Below are 21,986 nucleotides of genomic sequence, written 5' to 3'. Positions count from 1 at the left end.
ATCTACTTGTTCTATGCTGGAGTTTTGAATTTGCAGATAAATACAGTAGCTCTTTCCTTCTCATCTGAACCTGATCCTCTGTGAGGGCCTTGACCAACTGTATGTTTTGTATTTTGAGCAATCCATGGAGGCCACTAGCTGTTACAGCCTCTTCCAAATCTGTATTTCTTTTGTGAGATGCTGAATATTTGTAGCAATGTTTTGATTTCTGGAATCAGAACTAGTATCTGATATTTTATGTGATAAAGACTTGTTTTCTTGTAAAGTGGAATTGTCCAGTCCATTTGATGAAACATGATGTGTTTCAGAAACTCCAAGAGATGGAAGAAAAACGTATAGTAAAGCTGTGCGAGTCCCTGAAGACCTATGCTGAGGTGGATCGCCAAGTAATACCAATCATAGGAAAATGTCTTGATGGGATAACAAAAGCAGCAGAATCCATCGATCAGACACACGTAAGTTCTCAGTTGTCTAAATGAATTGCTTTAGCAACCTATATAAAATTGGGTGACAGGTCAATTGCGCGCAAGATAATCGTGCGCCGACAAAAACGCGAAGACAACTCAGCGCAAAGACTATAGCGCGAGAGACAATTGCGTGCAAGGATAACTCAGCGCAAGACAATTGAGCGTAATGATAACTGAGCGCCAGACAATTCAGCGCAACGATAACTCAGCGCAATGACAATTCAGCGCGCCTCTAGATGGCGCCTGCCGAACGAAGACCACGCGCACATTCAGCACGTTAACACGTGATCACGTCACCATGTCACCACGTTGTCCCTTGACTTTTTGCGTTTTCAGTATAAGTCACGTGAATGCATTTTCTTTACTATGGTTACGTTTCCTCTTTATATATGTGCTCCGAACAGCCCGCCTTCCTTTCACTGCCTGACTTTGTCCGTTATAGGTAAAGATCTTGTTTTGCTAGTACTTCATCTATAACGAATATTTGTCTTGCGCGGATTTAGTTGTCCGCGCGCGATTGTCTTGCGCGCAATTGTCTATGAACCATAAAATTGTTATGCTGCTAAAAATATCTTAACGCTGATTCTTCATAGAATGTGTTCTTTGAGTTGGAGAATGTCAACATTAAAAAAAAAAAAATAAAATCAAAGGCTTCAACATAAATTCAGCAAAAAAAAAAAAAAAAAAAGACCTTTACTTTGTCGCCCAGCGTAAGAAAACATACTATAGGATCACAAAATCTAATAACCTCTGTAGAGGTCCTGGCTTGTGGCTGCCCTTACTGACTGTCTTAAAAGAGAGACATGGGGTCATTTCTTATATTAATACTACTGTGATGTTTGTGGTGCCTGACCAGAATAGTAATATGCTGATAATTTATTTATTTATTTAGCCCATCCTCCCAAAGGAGCCCAGAATGGGTTACAAGAGTACATTCATATTATGGGTAGGACATGCTTCAGTGAGAAATATAGAGTGTACAGTATAGATGGGTTTAGATTTCAGCATTTACAGTGTGGATATAACATACAGACTTAAAATATAACTTAGGGCTCCTTATACGAAGCCGCGTTAGCGGTTTAACGCACGTAATAGCGTGCGCTAAACTGCCAGCCACGCTAGCCGCTACCGCCTCCTCTTGAGCAGGCAGTAGTTTTTCGGCTAGCGCGTGACAAAAAGTCCCATGCGATAAAGCCGCTAACACAGCTTCATAAAAGGAGCCCTTAGTGGACATGGAGGTAAAGGAGCTTTTCTTAGCAGGCGGGTGCATCTTTGATTGTTTGAGAATGTGGTACTAATTATGGTTATATTTGTGGTGGCAAACGAGTTTTAGTGAGATTCCGATTGGTGTATTTGGTGGTGTCTTTGCGGTCCATCCGTCAGGGATGTGGACGCGGGTCGTTAAGGTAAGAATCATGTCCTACTGCTGACAATTGTCTGTAGCCTTTCATGACAATAGTAATGATCTGTTTGCAAAAAGCTCCCCCAGAATATTTCAGCAGCTGTCTTGGAAGAACAGTTACTTTTTTGAGTAGGGGTTGATAGCGGGTTAATCTCTCCTGGACAGATAGTTGACACCTCTGCCTTATGCAGAGGAGTTACATTTTGAGTGGCAAGCCCAAGCTCTCATTCCTAGAATTAGATAAGCATAATAATTAGATGAGCCTGCCCATTTTCTTTCCCTGTCGCAATAACATTGGCCTACTTACTGTATATACTCGAATATAAACCTAGATTTTTGGGACAAAAAAATGGCTCAAAAATGGGGGTTTTGGTTTATGTTCTAGTCTTACTACTACTACTTATCATTTCTATAGTTCTGCTAGATGTACACAGCACTATACATTAAACATGTAAGAGACAATCCATGCTCAATAGAGCTTACAATCTAATTAAAACAAACAGGATAAATAAGGCTTAGGGAATTTCTCAGAGGGAATGATAAAACAGACATGGACCCATTGTAGGCCTCTCCCTAGGCCTACCTTAAGCCCTGCTTATCCAGTGGTGAGCCAGGGCAAGAGCAATGTAGTCTCGCTACTCAAAATGGCTGATTCGAGTTCTCACAGTAACCTCGCAGAGTTCAGTATATATCGGAGTCAACTTTTTCCCACTCTTTTTGAGGGGGAAAAAGTTACCTCTTTATATTTGGATGGGTTTATATTTGAATATATATAATAATGTGAAGCTTTACTGTCACCTCCTTGCAATTTTGCTTATTTTGAGTTTTTAGAATTCTATTACTGTTTTTGTCTCCTTTACCTCTGTGAAGGTGACTCCAAGTATTGCCCACTCTTTTCATTAGGAAATACTTTCTAATGTTATTTTGAGTCTTGTTTCATGAACCCATGTTCTAGAAATTCCTAACCACTAAGATTTTCTTAGTTCTTGAGCATTATTTGTATTTCCAAGGGTATCCGAATGCTCAAAGGTGCAAGCGTTCTTTTATAATTAAAAAGTGTCTTTCAACTGAAATCACTATATGATAAACTGAACTGATGGCTCATATTTTTAATACATTAAAGCGCTATATGTCAGGAAATGAAACATTCCTGATAATTGTTGACCTAAACTATTCCAGGATTCCCAGCTGGTAATAGATGCCTTTAAATCTGGATTTGAGCCCCCTGGGGATGTGGAGTTTGAGGATTTCAGCCAACCTATGAAGCGCACTATATCCGAATCCAGCCTTTCTAATTCCAGGAGTGATGGGAAACCAGAAGTCAAGTTTAGCGGCAAATCCAAGGGCAAATTGTGGCCCTTTATCAAGAAAAACAAGGTAAAGCTACTCATACTCCCGATCCTTAACTAGCTTATAATGCATCAATCTAGTCTGACAATTAAGCTCTTTTTTAATTTTAGTTTCAGCAATCACAGATCTGATGTCCTCTTTTGGTATTTCTTTGCAATCTTGATTTATTTAAATAATTTTTTTTGTACTTTTAAAATGATTGCTTTTTTAATTTATCTTTTGTTATGTTTATATTCCATGATCCTTTATGTTCTAATAGTATTGCGTAAGATTCATCTGCATGCTGACTCACTATATTTTTGTGTTGCTTTTGGGCTGTTTGCTGTACCATACAATTATGTAGTGGGTACACCAGTAGGAGGGAATGGTGAAATGAGCTCACATCATCACCAGCTAATCATTAACATGAAAGTGGATCATTTCGATCATTTACTAATTTCTGCTGTCCTAAAACCTCCTTCCCATTGTTGCATTTAATGCTTTGGGGGCATGACATGACATCCTTCACTCCAGGGTTCTAGTTTTACGCTGGACACTTCTGTTTGTGGGATGGCAGGAAAGAAAATAAACATCGTGCCCTCTAGATCAGGGGTCTCCAAACTTTTCGCCACAAGGGCCAAATTGGTTAAGCACTTTTCAGCAGGCCGTAACAAAAAAAACAAAAAAAAAAAGATAAATAACTTTAGATATGAGTCTTATTGAAAGCAGAAAATTTTATAAACTAATTACTAGTGCTGCCCGATTCAAGATTCAAATGAATTCACCGATTCATTTCGGGTGAATCAGTTCGAATCGATTCAAAAGCCAAAAAAATTGGCCTCCCGATTTGGCGTCTGACCCTCCCCCCTCACCCCCTAAAGCAGGATCGGCAGCGCTGCCTCTTGCTGGCCAGCCGCTGCCGCTCCTGCTTTAGAGGGCGAGTGGGGAGTGTCAGTGCTTCTGTCCAGCTTTCCCCCTGACCTCCCGGCATCGATTTATCTCATTTAATCAGCCTGCATAAGATCGCTAGTGTTAGCGATCTTTGCAAGCTGCCGTCGGGTCTTCCGAGCTGTCTTCTCTCTGCCGCGGTCCCGCCCCTCCTCTGATGTTCAATAATTTCCATTTGAATTTGACTTGAGACATCAGCAAATCACGAGAACTCCGTACAAGCAAATATGTGAATAAGTGAATATAAATTTATACAGATACAAATTGAGTATTACAGTGCAAGTATTCTTATGGACAATTAACCGTAATAACTAGTAATGAACTTCCAGATTCAATTTAAAGATTAGTCACAGCGTCAGAGCAACCTACAATGCCGCGAATTTACACTGTCGGTCAAGGCCGAACAAATACGAATAAATACCGCGAAGTATACAATTACGATTCAGTATTAAATAAAGTTGTGAATAATATTAATATTAACATAATATGGAATATCAATATATTTTGAAAACAATTTTAATTAATGCATTTGAAATCTATCAATACTCCGTGGGTTTGTTTTTGTGGATTCTCATTGGAAATTAGTCCAGTTGGTGCATTTCTGCATAATTCTTCTGCGGACCATACTTTGGAGACCCCTGCTCTAAATAAACATAAAGGCCCCAGCCACACTCCTTCCTTACAGATAAGCACAGCACCTGTGTTCACCTAGAAGTTTTAACTAATGCAATCGATTTGTAATTAAACTCTGGAATTTGTTGCCAGAGAATGTAGTGAAAGCAGTTAGCCTAGCAGGGTTTCAAAAAAGGTTTGGATAATTTCCTAAAACAAAAGTCAATAAGCCATTATTAAGATGGACTTGGAGAAATCCATTACTATTCTTAGGATAAATAGCATAAAATCTGTTTTACTGTTTGAGATGTTGTCAGGTACTTGTGACCTGGTTGGCCACTGTTGAAAACAGGATGCTGAGCTTGATGGATCTTTGGTCTGTCCCAGTATGTTCCCAGTGCTGTATGTGCACACCACAACATCTTCATAAATTACAAACAAGTGGAAGGATAGCATATGCTCTTCATTTTCTGCCTCACTTGTAGAAAATCTGAGGTCAGGAACTGTACATTGTTTGCACTCCATTGCAGTTGTAAGAGTAGTCCAACACAGATATTGGTCATATCAGGTTGGTTGTCCATATCTACTCAAAGCTAATCTTTTCTTAAAAGCTGAGCAGTGTTGCATAGCTCTGTTCACATTCACATATAAGTGTAGTGCTGTTCTTAAGTATTGTAGATAAAATGGCTGATCAGAAGTAGATGAACCAAGCTGAAGAGGCCAAGTTGACTCTTTAACAGCTAAATGTGAGACAAGTCTAACTGTGTAGTGCAAATTGAAAAAGAAAATTTAAATAAAAACTCATGTCTGGACTTGAACTAAGAGATTTTCCTGCCTCTTTAGTTCTGGAATGATTTCTCTGGCCCTCCTCTTCTTTGTCTCCATCAGGTCTTATCGTATATACTCAACTATAAACCGAGATATTTAGGCCCCAAAAAAATGAACCAAAATTAGGGTCTCAGTTTATAATTGAGTTCCCCCCCTAAAGTCCCATTCCTACAACCCTCCCTCCCAATAGTGTTCCTTCTCTGCTGCTGCCACCACTGCCATCAACCCCCCAAAAAAATAATTGGGAGACTTCCCTGAACCCTTACCTCAAAATGGACTACTGACTACGCCCCCTGGCTGTCAGGGTGCCCCCCCCCCACTGACACAAAAAGGCAGCATTCCCCCTCCCTCCCTGAACAGACACCACCAATCCCCCTCCTGGACCCAGAGGAAGGACCCCAGGCCTACCTTGTTTCCCTGGTGGTCTAGTGGCACATTGGGGCAGGAGTGATTCCCACTCGCTCCTGCCCTTGCTCTTTCAGCGATGAAAGTGGCTGCTGAGACTTCCAGTCTAGGTCATAAGTACCTGGCAGGTTCCAAAAGAATAGATCCCATCCTTCCTTCGGAAATACAGGTATATCCTTTCTCTCTGCCCTTTCTTCTCCACCAGCGCTTCCTCTGTGGATGTTCTCACTTCTGCTTGTGCCTTTCCACTACTGTATACCTCATAGTGCCACTTCCTCTTCCTTGTTCATCCACCCCTGTGCCAGCTACCATCTTGTGTGAATCCTGTATAATCCAGGCTGTCACTTCTGCCTGGTCCTGCTTTTTTTTTTTTTTCCTTCCCACTTCCTTTTCTACCTGTTCCTCACCGCCCTAGGCAGCCAACACAGTGATAACAGCCTGAGACATGCTTCTTTAGTTAGCATAGAAAAACTTAGTGAGCAAATAGGGCTTGGGATTGGACAGTAAAGGAATAAGGCTCATGGATAGTGGCATGAACACAAGGGTTAAGCGAAGTGGCTCTGTTCATTTTAGGCTCATTGTCTCCAAGGGCAACGAGGTGAATCACGAGCCAGGTGCTGAGCTTAAGTTATTTGCAGTGTTCTGGCTTACCCACAGACTGATGATTGTAGATTATGGTGTCATTTGCATGTACAAATCTGCATGTGCCGCTTGCTGTCACAACATTTCACTGTTTCTTTGCTGCAATATTTACTTAACACTACATGCTATCATATTTCTCCTTAAAATGATGTAAATTGTCATTTTCTTAATTATTGATCAGTTTTGAGTTGTGTTCTGCTTTGTGTTTTGTTTCATTGATTTGGACTTAAATATTGCTTTGATCCTTATTTTTGCTTTGTGTTTATCTTTTTATTTTGGTTTATATTCTGTCACTGCTTCATCTCTTATACGTAGCTTATGTCCCTTCTAACATCCCCTCATCAGCCCCCTCCTCCTCCTCCTGCCTCTGCCTCACCCTCTGCTGTTCCCAATGGCCCCCAGTCTCCTAAGCAGCAAAAGGAACCCCTCTCCCATCGCTTCAACGAGTTCATGATCTCCAAACCCAAAATCCACTGCTTCAGGAGCCTAAAGCGTGGGGTAAGTTCTGCTCTGATAGCTGTCTCTGTCTTTTTCATATGCTTTTGTTGCATGCCATTGTATACAATTTGTTTTGTTTGTGACTGAATCCATTGTCTTTTATTGCCACAGTATACAAGCAAACCTGACAGCAATCACTAGAGCCATTTGTAGTCAAAAGCCCCTATGATGAAGCCATAAAACATATAGTCCTGGAAGAAAATGGTATCCTGCCTAACACTATGCCTGAGAGTATGGCTTCTCTTGAGACAGGGAAACTTCCGCTTTCCCTGTTTAATTGGCAGTCGTGCTTTGAAGAGTTGCACTCCTCCCCCCTTGCTACCATTATGTGAGATGCTAGTCTACCTCTGAGCACTGTGATTAGCAGCTAGACCTAGGCCTGATTTTTAAAAGGAAAATCAATGGAAAATATTAAACTACCCCCCCCCCCCAACAAAAAAACCCACACACAACTTTTCCCTCCATCCACCAGCAGAGGTCATCTCTTCCTCCCTGCAGCAAATGCCTCCCCAGAACAATTTCTCTTCGTCCCCCTATTCCACTGGGTTGAACTCCTTTTCACCCCAAGAAACCTCTCATTTTAGCACATTAAAATTTGTCTTTGTGTCCATATAGAACAGGAGCGATCCACAGTTACTTCTGCTTCATGTGGCAGAGGGAGCCTTGGGTCGGCAGGACAGGGAGAGACTGGCAGTTGCTCCTGCCTCATTATGGCGCAGAAGTTTGAGCCCAGTAGGGAGGGAGATTTTATAGGGGGAGTTTTTGGTATTCAGATAGGAGGGCAGGTCTGCTGATGGATAGATTGCTGTAGACAATGGGTCTAGTTTTGCTAACAGAGGAGAGAGCATAGATGTAGTTTAGGATGGGTATGGAGAAGCAGTGCTCTTTCTCCCACCCCCAGCAAAGCAAGGGGGAGGCACCCTAGGCAGTGGTGCTCCCACTTGCCCTCTTCTCTGCCCCCTCCCCGCTCCTTCCTTGCTCCCCCTACCATGCATGCACCTTTTCCCTTCCCCCCTACCTGTTTAACTTCCCTGGCGTGAGCAGCATTGCCAACTTGCTGCCCGCACCGGCATTGGCTCTCCCTCTGATGTCACTCCCTAGTCGTGGGACCCAGAAGTAACGTCAGAGGGGAGTGCCGAGGCTGGCACGAGAAGCAGGTTGGCGCTGCTGCTTGTACTGGCAAAGAGCCAGCAGTAAGGGGGGGAAGAAGTGAAGGTGCATGCACGGCGGGGAGAGGAGTGGGAAGGAGTGGGGTGGCAAAGAGGAGGTGCCGGTACCCCCCATTAAGATGGCACTCAGGGCAGTTCCCCTCCCCTGCTTACTATACCACTGCTCCCTCTCTACCACTGCCAAAATGACTCTCCTTACCCTCTGTGGCCCCCTCCCCCCCATGTAAGAAGACAAGCTATACCTAAGGGAGGAGGAGTGTCCCTAGTTGTTAGAACACCGAGCTGAGACCAGGGAAGCCTTGTTCAGATCTCGCTGCTGACCTTCATAATCATTAACCCTCAATTCTCTCAGGTAAAAAAAAATTAGATTGTAAGCCCTCTGTGGATAGGGAAATACCTAATGTACCTGAATGTGAGCAGAATCCAGATCAATAAATGGCTAGGGGTGGCTGGAGCGGTGCATGGGCCTGTGAATGTTAATTACAGCTCCTAATGCATCTGATTTTCTCTCATCAGCAACAGTAATGCAGCGTATGCAAGCCATGGTATTATAGCAATCAATTCCTTGGCATTATTTATTAGCATTATTTCCTTCAGTTTACTGCATGTATATTTAACCACAGCACTCTACGTCTCTTTATGCATTTGTGTACAGCGCTATAGAAATAAGTAGTTTTAGTACTTTTTACTTATGTGTTAACAAATTATACGAGGACGCACAGCAGATAATATGTTCATATAATGAGTCAAAATGTTGTGTGATCGTGGCACTGAGGTACCCCCCCTCTTCAAACCCAGCATGCACCCAAAAAGAGGGAGAAAAAGCCTCAGACTAATGTAGCAGTTTAGAACCAAAAGGTACAAATCAAAACTGCTTTAAATACTTTCACTGGCAAAAAAAACTCCCTCACAGAACAGCTCAGGTTTGGAAAAGGGCAAAGTCACCCGGAGGTACGCTCAAGGACTTAGCTGACAAAAGACGACTTGAGCTCCAACGCTGTCATGTCTTCTCCAATCTTCCCAACAAGCGACCTTGTTTCACCAATGTTTGGCTCATCAGGGGAACAAACAATGCAGCCTTGTAAAGTGCAGCCACGCTGAGACCAGCCCCATATATGCCGTATGCCTAGTATGTGAGCTATTTTGTGATCTGCTGTAAAGCCCATTATATAAAATGGGCTTTATGGCACATAACAGCAACAGTGCCATTTTCACACACTAATCATGTGTTAGTCGGGGCCAAGTGAGAAATAATACAAGGGCTCTTCAAACGGTTTCTGCATTTTTATTTTTTTAAACATTATTTATTAAATATCTCAAAAGCAAATTACAATCAAACCTCGGTTTGTGTGAGTAACATGGTTTGCAAGTGTTTTGCAAGACGAGCAAAACACTCTCGCAAATCATGCCTCGCAAAACGAGCATTGACTCGCTAAACAAGTTCTCAGCTATGGTGGCCCAGGAGTGGGTACCTGCTTGTGGGTGCCGCAACCCCTTCAGTGGGGTGGCTTCCTTCCCTCGAGGTCCCCATGTGGCTGCCCTCCCGCTTCGGCCGATGCCTCTACCGTTTGCCAGCGCCTCTCAGCTTCCGATTCAAGCCAGCCGCCATCCTGTAAAAGCATGTGCAGGACCTCTCAGCTCCCGAGCCAAGCTGGCCGCCACCTTGACAATACTTGTGCCACGTACAAGCACGCCAAAGCAGGAGGGCAGCCGCACGGGGACCCCGAGGGATGGTAGCTACCCCACTGAAGGGGCTGCAGCACCCACAGGTAGATACCCACCCCTGGGCTACCATAGCAAACTTTGGTTGTGGAACAAATCTTCTGAGTTTGCATTATGGCCTATGGGGAACTTTGCTTTCATATACGAGTACTTTGGCTTACGAGCATGCTTCTGGAACGAATTATGCTCATAAACCAAGGTACCACTGTATATCACTTTTCCACAGGTGAGTCGGCTTGCCTGACTGACTAGTTACATGACATTCTATGACACGCCCACTTGCCACTAACCCCATTTCCTGTGAAAATAGAGCATGATTTTGCCTTTTTGCAGGGAAGTGGAACAGTTTTATTTCTTTTGTTTATTTTAAAATTTATTTCCCACCTAAGACCTAGACTGGTTACAGAATAAACAAACATAAAATCATCATATCACAAAAACCACACAGTAGCCACACCTGATTTTAACATTCTTAATAGAGAATGACACGGTGACAAAATTCATCACCGTCCCCGTCCCCGCGGATAACCGCGGGAAATAATCCCATGTCATTTTCTAGTGTCTATTTCAACCTCAGTCCTTCTACACCAGCATTCTTCAGAGCAAAGCTTGCGGGTCAGTGGTTGTGGCCATTCATACTCTGATTCTTCCCTCTCTCTTTAAAGAATGACATGAAGATGGTTTCTCGCGGTTATCCGCGGGGACGGGAACGGTGATGAATTTTGTCACCGTGTCATTCTCTAATTCTTAACTCTCATGATTAACTAAAGAATGCCTGCACAAATGTGTTTTAAGCAGTCTATAAAACTGCTCAATACTCTTACATAAACATAGGCCATCTGGCAATTTATTCCACAATCTTGTGGCCGCCACTGAAAATGCAGATTGTTCTGTATTCACATAATGCACAAAGTCGACCACTAAGTGCGTTGCTGTTTCATAGTTTAAATTTCTGCTAGGCAGATATACAGATAATGCCTGTCGCAAATACCATGGTACTTGTCCATACAGAATGCGATGTGTCATTACCAACACTTTGGGCTAGATGCACTAAAGTCAGCGATCATCGCTAAACCTGTTTTCACAGCGATCACTTACCGACCCGATGCACAAAATGCCCCCCCCCCCCCGCATGTTTTTTCCCTCGATCACCCATTTTCTGATCTGGCCATGCAAATGAGCTAAAAGCCCGTGCAAAATAGCCAAACGATTGATGCACTAACATCGCTTGGCTATTCCAAATGGGGTTTTAGCAATCGTAAAAAAACAATTTGTCTAGACTTGTCGGTAACTGTGTTACCAAGAGGAAAAGAACCAGAGGGGGGTAATGAATTTCTTCTTTTCAGAAAAGTGAAAAAAACACTTTGAACCTTATCCAAAAAATGTTTCTCAATGAATTCATGCCCATAGAACATGGCACAAAAATTCAGTGTTCAGTATGAATCTTCAATGTCTTAGAGCAAACAAATTCTATTGAGGTGGGTTCCTTTTTAAAAAAAAATATAATAAGAATTACCCAGAATATCCTACTACTAACCAAGGAGAAGAACATCAGAAATTTTTACCTGGGACAGGGATCATGGGGCCTCCTATAGCGCACAGCTGTTTCAGCACCAGTTCTTTAATCATTTGTTCCTCCCCCCCAACCTCCCTATTTCTATAATATTTTTATATCTCTATCTTGCAATTAATTGTATCTATAGCATTCTTCAAAGCGACAAAAATCTACTCCCACTAAAGCCGTGCAAAGCTGTACTTAACTATCCCATAGGATTCCAAAACTCTCACTCCCGACGCCTGGGAACAGCTGATTTACTATTCCCCTCTTAGCGTGTCGGTTAATCGAACCTTCGTCAGGGGATTCCTTCAGCACACATGTTTGAAGGCTTTTATGCTCACCAACTGCTGAAAATCTCTAGTCTGCTACCGTTAGGTGTTTAAGAATTAATTAATGGCCCACATTGCAGACGCTGTTAGCTGTGATTCTTTAAATGGCACTTAAGTGTGGTTGACAGTTGTTTTTGTAGGTGTCCGCCAATTTAGTTGCCGTTTATAGAGTCTGGCCCTAAGGCCTGGATTCTCTAAACGGCATTGTTCTTTTTAGGCACGATAGATGCCCAAACTCAGTATAAAAACACTGTTGAAATTATGTTTTTAACTGAGTTTCAAGGTACCTACCAGCACCTGAAACATCGGCACCGGAACTGCATCTCCATAGGAACTTTAGGCCACCTAATGCCACTGTGAGCTTGGCTAATGCCGAAAGTGGCGTTAGGTAGCCTAAAGCCACCTACACAATTTATATTATAGGTACCCTTGCCTACATTTCTGGCACCTATCTATGCCAGAGGAATTATTCTGTACCCAGTGTTATTGCGTTATTGACACACGATCGGCAGCTGCCGACAACAGCACTGGTCACAGAATCCAATCCGGGCCTAAGTGTATAAGTTGTTGAAGAAGCGGCATAAACCAGCTTTCATGCTGCAGGAGTGGCACATCCTGCAGGACAGAATAGATCGTACTTTTTGATTTGTCAGTACCAACTTGTTAAAGAGCTGCAGCTCTGCCACATGAAGCCGAAAGAGAAGAGATGACAAATTGATTTGCGGGTGCATTTTCCTATCCTATTCCTTCAAGGAAAGGCTTTCCACAGATATAACATTTTACTAAAACAAATAAACAAGCTAACAAAAAAAAAAGTACATGATGGTGACGCCTACCGGATAGAGCTAGGTGCCAGTACTAGGAGTCAGTCTGAGAGCTCTAAGCATTGTTTACTACAGTGGGTGGGTCGGGTGGAGGGAGATTATAAAATAAGGGAAAGATGGACTTTCATGATTTTGGTGCGGGGGGTGGAGCTAACATGCCCATCCTCAGCTCAGGACAGTAATTATGCAGAAGTAAACAAAACAGGGGTATGATAGTAATAATAATAATAATAATAACTTCATTCTTGTATACCGCAATACCATGGAAGTTCAATGCAGTTCACAGATGAAGAGACTGTACATTTACAACGAAGTTACATACATGGCAATGATGAGGCATATAATATAAAGGCGTAACAAAGACAGGACATTTAGATAAACAGAGATCAGTTATGAAAGGCCATTTAGTGGCTTGGCAAGGTAGGAGGAGTCAGCGAATCTGGAGGCATGTCGAGATCCAAGAGGGGGTCAGGGAAGGAGGGAGGGGTGAGTTAGAAGAATTTGTCAAAGAGATAGGTTTTTACTAACTTCCTGAACAATTGGTAGGGCGGAGAATTGGAAATGAGGGCGGTTAGGCAATTTTTCCATTTGCCCGTTTGGAATGCTAGGGATCTATCGAGAAATCTCTTGTAGAGACAGCCTTTTAGGGAGGGAAAGGCGAACAGGTAAGCGTTTTGTGTGCGAGAGGGGCCTGCGATTTCAAGGTGCTCAGACAGGTAGATTGGAGAAGAGCCTGTTAAGGTTTTGAAGCAGAGGCAGGGGAACTTAAAGATGATCCTTGCCTCTACTGGTAGCCAGTGGAGTTTGGTGTAATAGGGGCTTACATGGTCATATTTTTTGAGATCGTAGATGAAGCGAACGGCCTCTGTACTGATCCCTAGTGTAACCAAATCTTGAATATTGTGTCCACTTCTGATCACCACACTTCAAAAATAGATACAGCAGAACTAGTCAAGGTTCAGAAGAGAATAAAAATGATTGCTGGGACGAAGAGAGGCTAAAGAGGTAGGGTTCTTCAACTTGGAGAAGGAAAGGCTGAGGGGAAATATGATAGAGGTCTATAAAATTGTTAGTGGGGTGGAACAAGAAAATAGTGAATGCTTAGTTACTCTGTCAAAGAGGACCAAAGCTAGGAGACACTCCATGAAACTAACTGGTAAAAGAATTAAATCAATTTCTAGAAAGTATTTATTTCAATCGGTGCCAGAAAAAGGCTGGCAGCGTAGCTGAGTTGAAAATATTTGGACAAGTTTTCTTAACCCTTTCAGGACCATAAGGATCGTAGGCCAATTTTTGTGGTTTTGACGACATTTTTATGGTAAAAAGGGCTTGCAGATGCCAAAAAATTGATTTTTTTTGTGAAATATCATTATTATTTTTTTTTTTAATCAAACTTCTGGCTTATGGGCAGTGTGGCAAGTGAATCTTCTCGTCAATCTGGCAACGACGCTAATGAATGAATGTCGGAACCAGTTTGTTTACATAAAGGCAGTATCATATGGAATCCGTACATATCAAATTTAGAACTGTAGACTATCCCAATCAAAATTTATAGGATTTTAAAGTTATGGGACAAATATGTCCCTTGGTCCTGAAAGGGTTAACCAGATAAACTTTCCTCTTGAAATATGACTGAGCAGGGCTGGATGTAGTTTGATACAACCTGACACTTAAGTTCCTGCAACCGCACAAGGTGGTTTTTGCCAGTGGAGCAGTAGCCTAGTGGCTAGTGGAATGGCATGAGAGCCTGAGAAACTAGATTCAGTTCCCACTGCAGCTCCTTGTGACTCTGGGCAAGTCACTTTACATTCCATTGGCCCTGGGTACAAAATAAGTACCTGTATATAATATGTATACACTTCTCCCTCAGCATTCGCTGTGATAGGGGATTAACAGAACCGCAAATATTTTAAAAAACCGCACTTAACTTTTTCATATGCTATTCGCTGTTTTCCATTAAAAACCATTGTGAATATGGTGAAACTGTGAATAACATGGTGGGAGACCTGGCCTGTTCCTGAAGGAGAGGCAAAACACAGTGAAGAGAGTGCAGGGAATCAGCGATTCTCTGTAAACGCTTAGAATCAGCGATTTCTCTATGCAAGCTGATGTAATTTGGGGAGGAGGAGCCAGCAAGCTAAAAACCGTGAATAATTGAAACTGCGATTGCTGAAACCGCGAATACGGAGGGAGAAGTGTACTGTGTATATCAAGCCCCACCCCCTTTCTAGCTTACCTGAAGCGTCCTATAAGCTAGGAAGTTGGGATTTTTTTTTTCTTTGAATGAGAGATGGAGCAAAAGAACACCTTGTAGGTGAACCTTATGGTTAAGGTAGCCATAGGTTGATTTGTGTTCATAAATTGCCAGAGATGTACAAATAGCAGTTTTAGAAAATGTGCCGCTTGGATGTAAAATGTGTCTTATGCATAGATATAACACTCTTTATGTGTGTAAATCCCCCTAGCGAAGCTGTTCCTCTTTTAACACCTTCCTTTATAAAATGGGCTTTTTTAATTTGTTGTACTAAATAGAGTCGATTCCGCTTAAGTGCACACTCCTCAGACCGGGTCACCACGTGCGCTTAAATGGAGTGTGCGCTTAATAGGAGTGGGGGGAGGGGAGGGGGAGGTTATAGCTAAGCTGGCTCAGTTTAAATATCATAAATCAGATAATTCTACTTATAATCGAGTGTAAACTCTGTTCTACATACAGGAGTCGGCCTCAGTAATGGAGCCTACGCGTAGTCATATTCAATGACTGAGGTATTCAGCGTAGTTATATCAGCTCCTTATTCTCCAATCATTGGCCTTACTCCAGTATCTTTTATTTATTCAAAATTATTAAACTCTACCTATTATAAATTAGCTATTTCTATTTTTTAATTTTTTTAATTTTTTGGAACTTGGTTAAAATATCGTGTTCAATACATTTCTAGCATTTATTTTCGTTCCTTTCAATACACTCTTACATGTTTCGTGAGACTACATTCTTTCATTTATCTCTCTTTATCATTACTACCTTTAATGCTGTTAAAGGTTACTTATCATTTAGTCAGCATTTATGTTTCAAAAAGCCTACTTATCTTTAGTCAGTGCTTGTATTTCAAGAAAGCCAACGTGGCCAGCGTTTCGTTGGCAGAGATTCAAACCCACTGCATCAGGGCCGAATTATTTGAAAAACAAGCCGCTGTAGAAGAAACAGAAATTTAGTAAACAGTAATAATTCTCCTGAAATTTGTTCATAGTAAAATATCTTACTTACTGCTCTGTGTGTATCAGAAAGCGGTCTCAAAGTATTAACAAAATGGCGACAGCCTCAGTTTAAAAGTTCTCTTAGAAAAAGTCTTCCTTTCTCTCAATTTCTGAGAATCAGAAGAATCTGTACCTCTGACGCTGATTTTAAAAGATAAGCAACAAATCTGAAACGTAAATTTTTGCAACGGGGTTACCCGGAAAAAACCATCAATGTAGCTTATAGAAAGGCCCTATATAATCATAGGGAACTTCTATTAACCCCTAGGAATAAGAACAATGCAAAATTTTGTGAAAAAGTTATGACCTGTGTGTTAACATATTCCAACCAGAGCTATAAGATTGCTCAGTCCCTTAGAAAACACTGGGAGATATTGAAAGTAGCAGGAACATTTAAAGACTACTGTCTCAGGATAGCATATCGCCGCAATCGTAATCTAAAGGAAATATTATGCCCCTCCCGTCCTAAAAAGACTTCAACCAATACAGTCAATGAAATGCTGGGTCACCAAATGTGTGCCAATTGTCAAATGTGTGCTCTTATGGAATGCACCAAAATATTTTTGAATCCCAAAGATAATAGGAACCACACTTCGAATTGTAAGACTCAAGATGCCCCTGTAATTTAATATACATAGGTCAAACATCAAGGAAATTTCATGTTCGGTTGACCGAACATAAAAGTAACATTAAAAATTTAAATATGGGGGCTCCACTAGCAAGACACTGTATTGCTAAGAAACACGACTTTGTGACATTAAGAGCTGTCATTATAGAAGTTGTTAAACCTGACAACAGGGGTGGTCATTTCAGGCGTATGCTAGCCCAGCATGAACAGCGATGGATTAGTCGGTTAAATACATTGTATCCCAATGGTCTGAACAAACAGATTGAATGGCAACATTTCTACTAAATGTAGCTGGATTTCAGCTCCAGGTTTTTTGAACGTTTTCAGTCCTACATAATGTAGTATAGATCAACGAGCTATGCTCCAATGAAATCTGATACTCTGACTGACGTCAGTACGCTGCTAAGCTTTTTAAACTGAGGCTGTCGCCATTTTGTTAATACGCTTTCTGATACACACAGAGCAGTAAGTAAGATATTTTACTATGAACAAATTTCAGGAGAATTATTACTGTTTACTAAATTTCTGTTTCTTCTACAGCGGCTTGTTTTTCAAATAATTCGGCACTGATGCAGTGGGTTTGAATCTCTGCCCACGAAACGCTGGCCACGTTGGCTTTCTTGAAATACAAGCGCTGACTAAAGATAAGTAGGCTTTTTGAAACATAAATGCTGACTAAATGATAAGTAACCTTTAACAGCATTAAAGGTAGTAATGATAAAGAGAGATAAATGAAAGAATGTAGTCTCACGAAACATGTAAGAGTGTAATGGAAGGAACGAAAATAAATGCTAGAAATGTATTGAACACAATATTTTAACCAAGTTCCAAAAAATTGAAAAAAATGAAAAAATAGAAATAGCTAATTTATAATAGGTAGAGTTTAATAATTTTGAATAAATAAAAGATACTGGAGTAAGGCCAATGATTGGAGAATAAGGAGCTGATATAACTACGCTGAATACCTCAGTCATTGAATACGACTACGCGTAGGCTCCATTACTGAGGCCGACTCCTGTATGTAGAACAGAGTTTACACTCGATTATAAGTGGGAATTATCTGATTTATATTATTTTGTGTAGTTCTCCCACTAGGGAATTTCAATTTAGTCAGTTTAAATATCATCAGCAAACAGTGGTTGTCTCAATTATTCAATATCCAAGCTTGAACATGGTATAATATAACCAGTACATTCTTGTATGGACCTTCAGACCACCTAATGGGTACACACCCCATGCTGTTATACTCTTCGTCAGTCCAACTTTATTAAAATTTTATTTATTTTTAATTTAACTTTATATATATGGTCATTTTAAAACCAGCACATCACTTAGCTATAGCTTATAGAGATGCTCTTCAATCTTCACCCCTCCCGACGTGCATATTTCACACAGAAAACTTTCTTCAGGGTCGAGGGATACTATAAAAAACTGCAACAAACAATTGCCTCCACAGCCTTATTTTCTCAAAGTTTCCCGATCAACCATCTCAACTGAACGGCCTCCCTCCGTTTGTAATTTGCAAAGTATCAACCCTCCAGGCATTCCCAAATAAGCAAACAAGTTGAACAAAAAGTTAGACATAAAAGTTTTTAGCTTACCAAACAATAGGAGCTGCTTCACGACGTGATGTAGGACCGCGAGAGTTCTACAAACAGATTTTATACCACTGGCCTAACGCACATAATTGGGCGTAAGGAGACGTCATCAGACGTGAAACGGATGACGTCGACCAACCCCTGTGCAAATATCAGCCGGAGCTGTCAAAACTTGATATCTAAATTATGGTTAACCACTCAATTTCTTCATTAAGGCCAGCAGGCACTAAAGTCTTTAAATTAAAGATCCATTTTTGCTCTTTAAATGCCAATGCTTTTTGAATATTACCTCCCTCCCACCCTACTGTAATAGAATCAATAATTCTCCATTTTATATCTGACCATGTGTGGTTCATGAGCTGCCAGTGTCTTACTAAAGGGGCCGTCTCTCGTACAGTACACACCCTAGATTTATGTTCATTTAAACGGATTTTAATGGAGCACATAGTTCGGCCAACATATAGTTTATTGCATGGGCATTGGATCAGATAGATGACACCAGTGGAGTCACAGTTAGTAAATGTTTGTCTGAAATATGTAATCCCTGTGTCAGGATGAGTCCAATGTTGGCCCGGCATCGTGAGACTACACCACTGACACCTGCCACAACTGGAGTGAACCCCCCCTATTTTGTTCCAACGGGGCCCTATATTTCACCAATTCTCCAAAGTACAGGAAAGCTATGCCCTACAGCTTGAGTGGAAGTGGAGCACTCACTTTCCCAGCTGTCCCAGCACTTAAGCTGCTGTGTGAAGCCTAGCCATTCCCAGTCAGAATGTGATTGCATTTAACCGGAGTGAACGTAACATGAAAGAATAGAGGTTGGACCTATGACATCAGTGCGCATAAGCGGATTGTGTGCTTATGTAAATTGCAGATATCTATCTGGAGTTTACGTCCATTGACTTTAATGTAAAAATCGGGACCGTGGTGGTAGGGTGCAGATAACTGACGTGCACTTAGGGGACGTCAACTGTATACATGTTTCTTCAGCTTGTTACATGTTTTATAAAAAGCCTGGTGTTCCCCAAGCCCTTTATAAAATACTAGCATAGTTTTAAAACAGGTAGTCTAAGATGACTATTTCCTTACTCACATGATTTATAGAAAGTAATCCTGTAAAGGTTTGGTGAAGTGATGGATTGCTGTTATAAGTAATATCTCAGTGTCTGGTTTTAGCCATGAGCAGAGGATGCTGAGACTGAGAACCTGCTTCAAAGGTATCAGTGTTTGGACTTGTGTAACATGCTAAACGATGCTGATAAAGACATGTATGGTCCATCCAGTCTGCCCAGTAAGCGTGTACTTTGCAACTTCACCCCCAAACTGTGCCTCTGGGAATACCTATGTATATATTGCACATGAAAGTATGTACCATCTTGGTGTATTTACTTACATGCCTCAGTTTGGCTGCAGAGTTCGATATATTAAACATGTTTTTTTGCATAGAAAATGGTTTATAAAATTCCTTCCAGGTGCAGAATTAAACTCTTTCTAGTGTATACAGAAGCAGCAAAGTGTATACATAATGCATCAAAGTATGACACAGTATGATAAGCATAGGTAAGGGAATATAATGATGTTAAATGGACTATAGGGACGTGACACTCAGTGGGAAAATATGAAAGTAGATTTGTGAGAGATTACATATATAGGGACGTGACACCCACCAAGGATATGGGAGACGTGACACTCAGGGGGGAAATGTGGCAGTAGACCTGTAAGGGGGATATACTTGCTGGGGAAATGTGGGAGTAGAACTGAGAGGGAATAAATGTAGGGATATGTCACTTAGGCCCAGATTCTCTATATGGCGCCGATATTGGTGGGTGCCTAAAAAGCAGCTGCCGATCGTGTGTCAATCGTGCGACGGTGCCATGTAGAGAATCACGCCTCTGGGAAAGATAGTGTGGGAAACATAGGCCAGGGTTTTCCAGGCCTACATTTTCGGTGCCAATCTTTGTCATGAATTGTGCCTATGTAGGCGCGGTAGGCTGCCTAATGCTATTTCTGACGTTAGCCATGACCACAGTGGGATTAGACGGCCTAAAGCACCTACAGAGGCGTGATTCCAACGCCAATTTTTTAGGTACCTTGAAACTCAGAAAAGATGTCATTTAAATTATGTTGGGTTTTTTTTTTTACTGAGCTTGGGTGCCTACCAGTGCCTAAAAAATTAGCGCTGATTAGAGAATTTGTGCCTTAGTGGGGAAATGTGGCAGTAGATCTGTGAGGGGGGGAAATGTAGGGAAATGTGGCATTAAAAGTGAGAAGGGGGTAAATGTAGGGACATATTGCTAAAGGGAAAATTGAGGTGTACAAGAGCTGAATGTCAAGGCCTAGCGTTGTATGCTGAATGACAAATACTGGTATAGTGAGTGGAAGTGATGTAGGCAAGTAAGTTGCATATGAGCTCCCTTAACAAGTCTATGTTTTTTCTTGGTGCTGCAGCGGCAGACTCAGTCCTTGTATTCTCACAAAGAGTTCATGAAGAAGACTATAGGGAAGCCCACCTGTGCCTTTGAGGCTAGGGAATATTTTGTAAGTTTGTGTATGGTGACTAGGCCATACTTGTGCTGTACAGCCACTAACCCCATTTACAACACCCAAAAATATGGATAGTTTTAAAATATATTATCAACAAAAATGTTAAAGTAACCTACTAGAGAGTGGATCTAAAAGAGAAAATGGAAACCAATGAGGAACAGAGAATATAAATACTTGAAAAACTGGGATGCATCTTGGCCACAGGGTAGATTTCATATGGGAATTTAGGCTATTATAAAGTCATGTTTAGGACATTTGACCCAGGCCTTTAATAAGAATATGTAGAAGAGCAGTTTATGTGTATCAGGGAATACCTGTTTCTGAAAATGCTTCACTCATAAGTACAAATTTTACAGAAATGGAATCCTAAGGCCTGGACCTAAATCTCTTTAAGGGTAAACGGACTGGAAAGCTGGGGTATAACTTATCACTAAATTACACACTTCTGCCTCTCTAGCAGAGTTATCCCCATGGCCACCTGTCTTGTGAATGAGATTAGTGTCTGTGACTGTGCAGTAAAATGTGAGCCTGCAGCTTCCTGTGAGTCCACCTTCCCTTCTTTCTACCTCTCTCTTCACCTTCATTCTCACACTCTTCTCCCTCTTGTGTTTTGATGCTTTGTGATGCCCCAGCTCTCCATTTTTGTGTATTGAACTGAGTTTCTTGACTCCTGCTCCTCTTAATGGACATGCTGGGACAGCTCAGGTGCTCACATTTCAGAAAATATTGACATTGAACAAGGAGTAAGAGTGCATCCTGTTTGTTTAACAAGGGAGCAAATCTCTAGAAAGGAAATCAGTAATTAAAGGCACAGAACTGAAACAAATGATTCAGGCCCCAATGTTCTAAACTTACCGTTAAAATCCGGTGGGTCTTTGTAGTGCCAATTTTCAAAAAGACGAGCGATGCTGCAAAAACTTTGCATACAAATGAGCTCCGTGGAGCTCCACGGATATTCCATCTGATCAGTCTTTGGAGAAAGTGACTGACATGCAAGTTTCAAGTTTAATATTTTTCTTGATTGATCGCTTAATCAAATTCTAAGCGATGAACATATTAAAATATAGTCAAATAGAGACAAAACATTACAAACTTTAAATAATAACATTGGGTAGATAACTAATACATTATACTCATTACATAAGGTAAGATAAGGGTTTGAAATACAATTAATAAAGAAAAGCAAAACAAAGGAAAAATACAATAGGGAAATAAATAACCACAGAGC

General features: G+C 41.3%; 1 protein-coding gene across 11 annotated transcripts in view; it reads left to right on the top strand.

Moving 5' to 3' along the window:
• FNBP1 (formin binding protein 1) overlaps nucleotides 1-21,986 on the top strand; it is a 169,628-nt gene that overhangs the window by 112,118 nt on the left and 35,524 nt on the right. For 7 of the 11 annotated variants that reach the window (XM_033960310.1, XM_033960315.1, XM_033960311.1 and 4 more), the window contains 3 exons: nucleotides 309-455; nucleotides 3,049-3,246; nucleotides 6,949-7,131. In XM_033960310.1, the coding sequence (XP_033816201.1) occupies nucleotides 309-455; nucleotides 3,049-3,246; nucleotides 6,949-7,131 (528 nt within the window). The remainder of the gene's footprint in view (nucleotides 1-308; nucleotides 456-3,048; nucleotides 3,247-6,948; nucleotides 7,132-21,986) is intronic. The other 4 variants (XM_033960313.1, XM_033960314.1, XM_033960316.1 and 1 more) reach the window with 2 other exon arrangements.

This window comes from Geotrypetes seraphini, chromosome 10 (genome assembly GCF_902459505.1).
Source record: "Geotrypetes seraphini chromosome 10, aGeoSer1.1, whole genome shotgun sequence".
NCBI classification, from domain to species: Eukaryota; Metazoa; Chordata; class Amphibia; order Gymnophiona; family Dermophiidae; genus Geotrypetes; species Geotrypetes seraphini.
This window is presented reverse-complemented; position numbering and strand designations above follow the sequence as displayed.